Consider the following 11,918-nt stretch of genomic DNA (forward strand, 5'->3'; position numbering starts at 1 on the left):
AATCACATTGTATGATTTTTTAAGTAATTAATTTGCATTTTATTGCATGACATAAGTATTTGATACATCAGAAAAGCAGAACTTAATATTTGGTACAGAAACCTTTGTTTACAATTACAGAGAGCATATGTTTCCTGTAGTTCTTGAACAGGTTTGAACACACTGCAGCAGGGATTTTGGCCCACTCCTCCATACAGACCGTCTCCAGATCCTTCAGGTTTCGGGGGTGTCGCTGGGCAATACGGACTTTCAGCTCCCTCCAAAGATTTTCTATTGGGTTCAGGTCTGGAGACTGGCTAGGCCACTCCACGACCTTGCGATGCTTCTTACGGAGCCATTCCTTAATTGCCCTGGCTGTATGTTTCGGGTCGTTGTCATGCCGGAAGACCCAGCCACGACCCATCTTCAATGCTCTTATTGAGGGAAGGAGTTTGTTGGCCAAGATCTCGCGATACATGGCCCCATCCATCCTCCCCTCAATACGGTGCAGTTGTCCTGTCCCCTTTGCAGAAAAGCATCCCCAAAGAATGATGTTTCCACCTCCATGCTTCACAGTTGGGATGGTGTTCTTGGGGTTGTACTCATCCTTCTTCTTCCTCCAAACACGTTGAGTGGAGTTTAGACCAAAAAGCTCTATTTTTGTCTCATCAGACCATATGACCTTCTCCCATTCCTCCTCTGGATCATCCAGATGGTCATTGGCAAACTTCAGACGGGCCTGGACATGCGCTGGCTTGAGCAGGGGGACCTTGCGTGCGCTGCAGGATTTTAATCCATGACGGCGTAGTGTGTTACTAATGGTTTTCTTTGAGACTGTGGTCCCAGCTCTCTTCATGTCATTGACCAGGTCCTGCCAAGTAGTTCTGGGCTGATCCCTCACCTTCCTCATGATCATTGATGCCCCACGAGGTGAGATCTTGCATGGAGCCCCAGACCGAGGGTGATTGACCGTCATCTTGAATGTCTTCCATTTTCTAATAATTGCGCCAACAGTTGTTGCCTTCTCACCAAGCTGCTTGCCTATTGTCCTGTAGCCCATCCCAGCCTTGTGCAGGTCTACAATTTCATCCCTGATGTCCTTCCACAGCTCGCTGGTCTTGGCCATTGTGGAGAGGTTGGAGTCTGTTTTATTGAGTGTGTGGACAGGTGTATTTTAAACAGGTAACAAGTTCAAACAGGTGCAGTTAATACAGGCAATGAGTGGAGAACAGGAGGGCTTCTTAAAGAATAACTAACAGGTCTGTGAGAGCCGGAATTCTTACTGGTTGGTAGGTGATCATATACTTATGTCATGCAATAAAATGCAAATTAATTACTTAAAAATCATACAATGTGATTTTCTGGATTTTTGTTTTAGATTCCGTCTCTCACAGTTGAAGTGTTCCTATGATAAATATTACAGACCTCTACATGCTTTGTAAGTAGGAAAACCTGCAAAATCAGCAGTGTATCAAATACTTGTTCTCCCCACTGTATATATGTTGGTTGTCTGTATACTGCAGTCGTGACTCGAAGTGAAAGTGTGAGATAGGACAAGCTGAATGTCTGTTTTGAATCATCAGACACTGGCTGTGGAATAATGTTTTTCTTTCTCTCCAGCATGTCTGTGAAACCTGTCAGACGCACTCTTGCACGGCATGCTGTCTGAGAAACACAGGCCAGTATAAAACACTATAATCCAGTAGAGTTCAAGACCATGCATGGAATACACTTCGTCCAAATTGTATGTGGAGTCAATGAGAATAATGTTAAGTGATTTAAACGGGGTGTGCCAGTGTTTTCCGCACACAGATCCTCAAAAAGTTCTACAGTTGCACCACTGAGAGCACATTGACTGGCTGCATCACCGCTTGGTATGGCAACTGACCATAAAGGCGCTACAGAGGGTAGTGCGTACAGCCCAGTACATCACTGGGGCTGAGCTTCCTGGCATCCAGAACCTATATACCAGAGGCGTCCGGTTGAGCAATGTAGAAAGAAGTCACACAAGGTCTCTTCTCCAACAACTTTTGTAAATAATCCTCAATTTCGCCTAAATTCATACTTCTCATAACCTCAAAAGTCATTTTAATTACCCAGTAATAGAGTGTACCTAAGTTAGCATGAGCAAACAAGTCACACGCTTTGGAAAATCAACTGAAAAAACTTCACCCCATCTTCAATAGCCACTTCGGGTGATACGGTTAACCCGATACCACTGGAAATCCTTGTCAGAGAGCTGGCGAAATCATGTGAAAGTTAGGCAGTATGGATGGCTGCACTGGCTCCAATTCAGGCAACCATCCAACGTTCTGTGGCATCTTACACTACCACACTGTCGAGGCCTGGCTCTCGGGCCACAATGACCAACTCACTACGCTGGAAACCCGGCTTGACGATGTGCCGCCGCCAACAAGTCTCTGCAGCTACAAGTGGAAGATTTGATTTCATGTTCATAACGCCAGAATATCCACATGATTGGACTGCCAGAGGATTCTGAGACAGGATATCCAACCCAGTTCATGGCGAAGCTGTTCAAGGAAGTTTTGGGCGATGAGGCTTTTCCCAATCTCCCTGAACTCAATAGAGCTCTGGTGACATTAGGCTACATACATCTATGGCCATCGTTAAACAAACCTATGCTAAAGCTCGTTAGCTACAGTAGGTATGTTTGAAGCAGCACATAACTCGTTTCTGACCATTTTTATTTATTTTACCTTTAGGCAAGTCAGTTAAGAACAAATTCTTATTTTCAACGACGGCCTAGGAACAGTGGGTTAACTGCCTGTTCAGGGGCGGAACGACAGATCTGTATCTTGTCAGCTCGGGGATTTGAACTTGCAACCTTCCGGTTACTAGTCCAAGGCTCTAACCACTAGGCTACCCTGCCGCGCACAATGACATACTATACTCTTTCACTGCTCTTTAAACTTCTAGTGGATCTTGTTTAGTTTCTTCTTCAAAGACAAATTGCTGTTAAAAGCGCAGTGGTGACGGTGTCAGAGGAATGCCCTAAAAATTGTCAAAGACACCAGCCACCCAAATCACCCACTGCAAGGCAAGCAGTACTGGAGCGCCAAGTCTGGGTCCAAAAGGCTCCTGAACAGCTTCTAACCCCAAGACTGCTGAACAGTTAATCAAATGGCTACCCTGACTACTTGCATTGACCCCCTTTTTATTTGCACTGGCTCTATACACACTCACTGAACTCTTCCCACACACTCACACATACTCCAACACACACAGACTACATTAGCATTTACCCCTACCTACATGTACATATCACTTCAACCACCTTGTACCCTTGCACATTGACTCGGTAGCAGTACTAGATCTCCTTAAACACTCCAACCAGAACAAAAAAAGCCAAAATACCAAAAATGTAATCTGTCATAGGTTTCTTTTTCTCTCCCACTCTCCTCTTAGGAAAAGTCCAGTCAGCTTTCAAAAGAAGCTTAAGGGCAGGCATCAGAATAGACCACCAAAAATGCCATTACGGATTTAATCTCCAAAATGCTGTGATGACAAAGACTGGGGATAACTGGGGTCTGAGACATTCACCGGGGCCCGGAACACAAACAATTGCAGAACATCTCTCCATGTCCCAAATAACAAGTAGACAGGAGAATGATGCATGCTCAGAGCAGACACACACCATCACTGTGCTCCCATGCAGAGCTTCAAGTGCAACTCCACAAGGCCTTTCTTGTCTTGCGTGTTACAAAGGGCCTAGAGCCCGTGTTGCAGTGGGCCTGAACTAGAGGTCGACCGCTTATGATTTTTCAACGCCGATACCGATTATTCGGACGATTTTTTTAAAAATGTATTTGTAATGACAATTACAACAATACTGAATGAACACTTATTTTAACTTAATATAATACATCAATAAAATCAATTTAGCCTCAAGTAAATAATGAAACATGTTCAATTTGGTTTAAATAATGTAAAAACAAAGTGTTGGAGAAGAAAGTAAAAGTGCAATATGTGCCATGTAAGAAAGCTAACGTTTCAGTTGGTGGTTCCTTTTAACACGAGTCTTCAATATTAGGTAAGAAGTTTTAGGTTGTAGTTATTATAGGAATTATAGGACTATTTCCCTCTATACCAATTGTATTTCATTAACCTTTGACTATTGGATGTTCTTATAGGCACTTTAGTATTGCCAGTGTAACAGTATAGCTTCCGTCCCTCTCCTCGCTCCTCCCTGGGCTCGAACCAGCAACACAACGACAACAGCCACCATCGAAGCAGCGTTACCCATGCAGAGCAAGGGAAACAACCACTGCAAGGCTCAGAGCGAGTGATGTTTGAAACGCTATTAGCGCGAGCTAACTAGCTAGCCATTTCACTTCGGTTACACCAGCCTCATCTCGGGAGTTGATAGGCTTGAAGTCACAAACAGCGCAATGCTTGACGCACAACGAAGAGCTGCTGGCAAAACGCACAAAAGTGCTGTTTGAATGAATGTTAACCGCCTGCTTCTGCCTACCACCACTCAGTCAGATACTTAGATACTTGTATGCTCAATCAGACTATATGCAACGCAGGACACGCTAGATAATATCTAGTAATATCATCAACCATGCGTAGTTAACTAGTGATTATGATTGATTGTTTTATATAAGATAAGTTTAATGCTAGCTAGCAACTTACCTTGGCTTACTGCATTCGCGTAACAGGCAGGCTCCTTGTGGAGTGCAACGAGAGAGAGGCAGGTCGTTATTGCGTTGGACTAGTTAACTGTAAGGTTGCAAGATTGGATCCCCCAAGCTGACAAGGTGAAAATCTGTCATTCTGCCCCTGAAAGAGGCAGTTAACCCACCGTTCCTGAGCCGCCATTGAAAATAAGAATGTGTTCTTAACTGACTTGCCTAGTTAAATAAAAGGTGTAAAAAATGTTATTTTATTTTTTAAAATAAAATGTCAAATTAAAATCGGCAAATTGGCGCCCAGAAATACCGATTTCCGATTGTTATGAAAACTTGAAATTGGCCATTCCGATTATTCGGTCGACCTCTAGCCTGAACAGGAATGAAAATCTCCTATTAGTCCGGTTCAGAATAGATCGGTCTGAGTGGGCACCTCCTGGGGCCAAATAAACACTTAGAGCCCAGGACCTTGGAAAAACCACAGACATTTGATGCTGTATGGTAAAAGGGTCATTGGATGCGTTATTCAAGGTGGTAGGCCTGTGTTTAACACATCTGTCGGGTTTAAAACAAGAACAAACTTGCTTATTAATTTGTAATCCCAAGAAAAACTGGCAGATGGATAACATGCTGACAAAACATTTACAAGTGCAAGTCTGAATAAATAAATAAGAGAAATGATACAGAGGCTGCTGATTTTGAGGAAAACTACATTTAAAATCCATACCGTTGCAAAATCACTTGACACATTTTGTCAGGTATTGATTCACCATGCATAATCTAAAGCTTCAGAAAATGAAGGGAACAATACCTGGCTGCATGCTGCAAATAGATTTTGTTGAGGCTACACATAAAAAATACATACATTTCCCTCGCAGGTGCTAAGATAAGTAACTTAAAACTAAGATATAAGACTCCTTGTGCTGCTCTGAGTCGTCAGCAACTTACGCTTGTTGAGGAGTCTTATTGTTATTGAATAGAAGGGGGTAGATGTTCCTCTGTATTGCCTCACTCACTAGACCATGGTCTACCATGACCTGTTTTACTGAGGGGGCATGGTCGTTTTATGAAACCATGTTGCCTTTTTTAAACCAGACCAAGATGGAAACACTGGACAAAGCATGCAGTAAACATGTTCTTGGGAAAAGTTGTGTGCATGAAAAACTGGAAGCTGAGATGTAGTGAAGGATACCCCATTAGGCCTTGGAGCAACTGAAAATACTCACTCTCCTGTGCACAAAGATCAAAGACAAAGGTAATGGAAATAAAAGCATTACAATTAATTGTTTGTCAGATCAACCAATAAGACTGAGGTTAGGCTTGTTCTTGCTAGTACTGACTGACCATATGAAAGCCTGAATAGTTATTCTAATTAGGGGTCCATTTTGAATACATCTCACCCAGTAACAGCTGTTCCTCTCCTGCAGAGTCTACCTTTTGATTAATGGCCATCTCTCCCAAGAGTCATTCACACCTGATTCTCTGATAGGTGAGCAAATAAATTAGTTTGCTACTCTGTTACTTAGGCAACCACAGAGATATTACAAAGCAAATACTAAATGGTAACTGCAGATCAATATCATTTAAAAGACTCTGTAACAGCTGGAGTTATTTCATGTTATTGCACACACACATCACAACTAAATGAATGTGTGCAATTTGGCCAACTTCATGTGAACTGTAGCCAGCAAAGCAAAGTGTCTATTTTACAAGAAAGAATTGAGTTAACCTCTTACAAGCAGTGGTTTATTGTCCCAAATCTTGTGAGAGCAGAACTAGCCTTTTCTGGAGAGAGGGCCATTAACAGAGCTACAGTGAGACAGCTGCACAGAGAACATATTGCGCATTCAAGGTGGCATAGTACAACAGCCAGGAGTCATCAGGTCACATTGAATCAGGACAGGGGCTCCTGTCGAATGATAGCACAGCTCAGTAACTCACCCTTCACCGGTTGTCCCATTTGCGCTGCGGCCAGATGGAAGCAACAGAAAATATATAAGTGGATTAGCACACCGATTTGTGTCTTTTCATCGCAGAGCAGCATTGGTTTATGAAATGTAAAATTATCTTCTAGTTCATTTCCTAATAACGCCAGCATAATCACATTATTTACAAATCAATCTCCAAAATGTGTAATTTGCCATCCTATTTTTTTGATTACTCTAATGTATTAATCTATGGTTAAGACTTTCTGATGAATATAAACAGCTGTACCCCCCCCCCCCCCCCCCCCCCCCGTGGTGAATTAATCTGATGATGCAGGTAAGGAATGTGTGTATGCGTTTTGTAGAGAAAGACATATGGAGGGCCTCTTGTTAATCAGCAATAAAAAAGGGGAATAGAGGCAGTGGCTAATGATTATGAGATAAATATCTGAACAAATCAGATTCTTAAAGGGGCAGTGCATGAGATTTTACAGTTTCACTTTATTATACTTTTTTATTTAAATAGGCAAGTCAGTTAAGAACAAATTCTCAATTACAATGACGGCCTACCGGGGAGCAGTGGGTTAACTGTGTTGTTCAGGTGTGAACGACAGATGTTTACATTGTCAGCTCAGGGATTCGATCCAGCAACCTTTCGGTTACTTGCCCAATGCTCTAACCACTAGGTTACCTGCCGCCCCTTCCACTCTATGAGGTCAAAATAACACTATGAAATTGTGAAAATGATTATTAAAATCCCCATTTTTGTGTAAGGGCTGTTTGGGGAAAAAATCCTGGAATTTCATCCTGTTTAGGTGGAATGGAGTTTTTGGCCCAGATCATGACCTCACAATCAGATCTAGTTAATCATGACTAGTCATCTTTTATTTGCATATGCATCTTCCTACTATGAAGGTGTAAGCGGGTAGGCTCTAGATGATCCTATCTGCCAATCAAGGCTGTGTAAGTAAATACATAAAATTATGTAATAACAGGCCAACAAGATCAGACTGAGCTTCATTTTTTTTATGGCAAAAGGAGACTCAGGGAAATACATTTTAAAATGTTTTAGTTATTTTCATGAACACAGTCATTTATTAGACATACAGTGATGATACAATTTTTAAAAGACTGCATGGAATGATTATTTCAAAAACGTGCTAATTCTTTCAAAACTAAAAGAGACGGATTGCAATGCAAATGAGTGATCAATTATTATTGGGACTTCGAGGAAATTGAATTTACATATATTTAAAATGACAGATAGCATTTCACAGGTTTCGTTGGGATTTGCCATTTAAATGTTTATAGACAACAGGACTCCCTCTCCTGCTGTTTTTCCAAGGCCCCCGGGACAGGGTATGAGAGGAGACGTCAACAGTATCGGATTTCATTTACACAAGAGAAAAAATAAATATGTTTGACCATTCCAAATAGTCTAGTAGTAAGCGTATACATTAGACGACAAGAAATACGTCGTTGAAATTAGTGGTTTAACCATTAAAACTGGTGGTTTATTTGAAGAACTTATTGAAGAACAACAGTTTTGTCAATTTAGATGAAAGTGTTGTAACTGAAGGTGAAAAGCATTGCGAGGAATACAAAAATAAATGTAAACCCGAGAGTAAGTTTGTAATTCTGTATTGTATGGTTCCATCTCAGTTTTTATTGTTGCTCATTACTGTACAACCATACCATGCCATATTTCAGGTAACATGATCGAAGTGTCCATACAGACCAATTCAATGTTGTGATCAAGCAGAAATCATGGATCCGAGAACTTCTCAAATATGCTACATTCGGATGCATGCAACCACGAAAGGATGGACTCAAATACTTTCGTTCAAGGACCAGTCAACATTCTGGGATGTAACCGTATATTTTGAACGCAAATTTGCTCTCTATTAGTCTCCCTGCAATAAAGCCACGGCAGGAATCGGACCCGATTTAGAAGTATTGATTCGGGAAACATTCTCAGAAAAATTAACATAATTTGCAAAGGTATGTTTTGCATATCACTTTTTTTCCGGATCAACAAAATGTAACAACGCACACCTTGATTTAAATTACTGCAACTCAAACATTACCACCAACTTTCCTCTGCTCCGCGTCTATAGTTTTTCACAGAAAGGTTTAAAGATCCTTACCTGCCGTGAATTGAGCACCAACACTTAGAATTGAAAAGTAGAGTAGTATGAAGCCAAGTCTACACGTATCCATGTTTGTTTACAGAGTTTTTTAAGTTTTAAAGCAGTTCGAGACGCGAATTATTCCTGTGGATTCCAGCGCTCCATTCTCACAGCTTCACTCTCGCGGACAGCCTACTTTGTTTCTCCGTGAGTGGAAAGAAAGTCCATGACGTCAGCATTGTCCCCTATTCAAACCGCTCTGCTCAGACTAGGTGCTCTGAGATCGACTGCAGGCTCCCCCTAATGTCGGCAAAGCGCTATAACCGTTTAGGTTGCATGCGTCTTTTTCTCTCCAACGGAACATAAAGTGTGTCCAGTTGAATTTCTGTTGCATTAAATTGTTGATTAACCTGAATTTAATGAGTATGTTGCCTATGGAAAAGTAGCTCCAAGAAATGCATTCAGTAAGAACTGAATATTCTTTGTGACCCATCCACAAGGACATTGTCACTTATCACCACTGTATAATTCACAGAGAGTGGTACACGAGTTCCACTATGTTCCACCTGTTTACTGGAGGGGGGAATCATAGATGTGTCTCATGAAAAGAAAAGGGGAGGCGTTAAAGTTGCAGGGTGAGCTGTTTTGTTATTGGACGGGTAGTTTACTTGTAATAACTCAGTAGAATCCCTCTGTCGACACTATAGGGACTTGAATTGAATTGTAAATATGCGTTGCAGATTAAGCAGATATCAAACCTCGAAATCCTTGATTACAGTAACATACCAATCACGCAACAGCAGCAATTTAGTTTACTCTCCCATTGATTCATAGGAAGTACTTATCTCTATGTATTGGTCCCTTTTAGGAGACTTGAGGATGACTGCTGACAATTTGCTGCCTTCATGCCTTCATGGGTGTCAAGTCAGTCTGATCATGACATGATAGAGAGATGTAAGGAGAGAGGAAATGTAACCTGATTGTATTTGATCTGGGCTTATAATTACACACCATGGACAGTGAGTCTGTGAGTCTGTCAGACTTACCATACTTGATGCTCAGTTCAGCTCTGCTCCAATGAGACTCACTGACTCTTCAGTGAGGGTTTGAGAAGCAGCCCTGGCTGCCATGTAAACAGCTGAGATCAAAGGCTGCTTCTGCATCTCCCTGCTAAGGGTGGGTGGGCCAAAGAGCCTTTGGAAGGTGCCAAACTCAGGTGTCAAAAATGTTTGGACAGCATAGTCAGCTCTGCTCTTGCCTTGCAACACTTACCAAATAACCCTGCTTTGCTCTTTCTGAAACACACAGAGGAAAACTATTTGAACTGACGAATCGAGACAAAGTTTGAAATGGAGAGAATGGGGAAAAGAAAGAAAGAGCCAAGTAGACAACACAGTGAATGTGTTAACGGTGCTCAAGGTTGCCGGTCAGTCCTCGGGATTCGCTAAATGAAAGAGAAAGAAACATAAACCCACTCTTCAAACATCCCTTTTGAGTGAAAGAGTCTAGAGTTCGAGAGTGCTGTAGGTAGGCCATGCTCATTAAAATGGCTATTTTTCTCACTAGGAAAATTCAGAAAATTCAGCAAGCAAATATAGGCTAATGTTTGACTTTTCAATCAATTTATTGACATGAAATAAATATAAATAAGACGGTAGTAATGAGTATTTACAGGTAGTTCAGCTGTACGGTAGCCTCAAGACTAGCTGAAGAACAGCAAATATGGGCAGGCTACTCTATTTCTGTGACGATATTCATGAGATTTGGATGGTTACTGCTTTGTTTTACATCACATGGTGCATTTCAATGGGCTTGTTTTATTTCCCAGACTGAGATGCAGGCTCATGGCTATGTGAACCACTGTTTTCAAGCATGATGTGTAAAGAATGCATGGCTGGATGAGCACACCAGACCACACCCTTCAGAATGTCACAATATGTTATACACAACACAATACAGTATCATAGAATTCTCCCCCTGAAATACCACAAGGCATTTCAGAACATCATCAATGAGTTGACAATGAGTTGAATGTATACATTTGTTGTATTGTATTTATGATAATTTGGAGTAAAGTAAAATTCCTTTTATATAACAATAAATAATAAACAATAATGTGACTGAACTGATTAAAAACCGGAGCCTCCAGAGTCGCACCAAAGCAGTCCAACTGTAAGACTTTGGCCGCGAAACAGAAATACTCCCAGATCACACTGCGGCAATAACAGTGTTTATGAAGAAAAGACATGTCAATGCCAACCATTTTTTCAACATCAATCTTAATCATATTCATTTCCTTTTGGCGTTTGTCGTGTTTGTTTCATCTCTAAGGTAATCTTGTTCCAAATCAGTGTTTGTTGTCTTTTTACACTGCTTTTGTTTACATTCTGATGCTTTCATACCCAATCCTTATGACTACGTGGCAGGTAAGCACTATGACCAAACATTTGCATTTTAAGGATGACATAGTGGTTGAGACAGCACACACACACACAGACACGCTAGCGTATGCATGCAGGCACACACTTCACAACGAATGTATGAACATGTACATAAAAATGACAAATGTCTTAAAAGGTGTATACGTGTAAACAGCATAGGGATGATTCATTACTCCCCATAGACTTGCTGAACAAGTCTGTTAATGTTCTATTACAGTGACTGACTGGTGTGTTCAGACATCCAATGAGAGGGGAAAGCATTGTGACCCATTTTAAATTTCACCTTTATTTAACTAGGCAAGTCAGTTGAGAACAAATTCTTATTTTCAATGACAGTCTAGGAACAGTGGGTTAACTGCCTTGTTCAGGGGCGCAGAATGACAGATTTTTACCTTGTCCGCTCGGGGATTTCGATCTTGCAACCTATCGGTTACTAGTCCAACGCTATAACCACTAGGCTACCTGCCACCCCATGATTAGGTTAAATGAGGTGTCTGTTAAACATATCTACCCTAGAACATACACAGCATGTACTGTACCTGTCACGTTCTGACCTTAGTTCTGTTATTATATCTTTGTTTTAGTAGAGTCAGGGCGTGAGTTGGGTGGGTTGTCTATGTTCGTTTTTCTATAATTTGGGATTTCTGTGTTCGGCCTAGTATGGTTCTCAATCAGAGGCAGCTGTCAATCGTTGTCCCTGATTGAGAATCAAACTTAGGTAGCCTGGTTCCACTTTTGAGTTGTGGGTGTTTATTTTCCGTGTCAGTGTTTGTGATACACGGGACTGTTTTG

General features: G+C 41.3%; 1 protein-coding gene across 20 annotated transcripts in view; it reads right to left on the reverse strand.

Annotated features, from left to right (window-relative positions):
- LOC110529548 (receptor-type tyrosine-protein phosphatase kappa) overlaps positions 1-8,905 on the reverse strand; it is a 163,225-nt gene extending 154,320 nt beyond the window's left edge. For 8 of the 20 annotated variants that reach the window (XM_036984944.1, XM_036984939.1, XM_036984936.1 and 5 more), the window contains exons 1-2: positions 8,704-8,904; positions 6,573-6,596 (exon numbers count right to left, since the gene is read on the reverse strand). In XM_036984944.1, coding sequence (XP_036840839.1) covers positions 6,573-6,596; positions 8,704-8,776 — 97 coding nt within the window. In that variant the 5' untranslated portion in view covers positions 8,777-8,904. Of the gene's footprint in view, positions 1-6,572; positions 6,597-8,703 lie in introns of all 20 variants that reach the window. The other 12 variants (XM_036984949.1, XM_036984948.1, XM_036984947.1 and 9 more) reach the window with 3 other exon arrangements.
- Between the last annotated feature and the right edge of the window lie 3,013 nt (positions 8,906-11,918).

Source organism: Oncorhynchus mykiss, chromosome 8 (genome assembly GCF_013265735.2).
Source record: "Oncorhynchus mykiss isolate Arlee chromosome 8, USDA_OmykA_1.1, whole genome shotgun sequence".
NCBI lineage: Eukaryota > Metazoa > Chordata > Actinopteri > Salmoniformes > Salmonidae > Oncorhynchus > Oncorhynchus mykiss.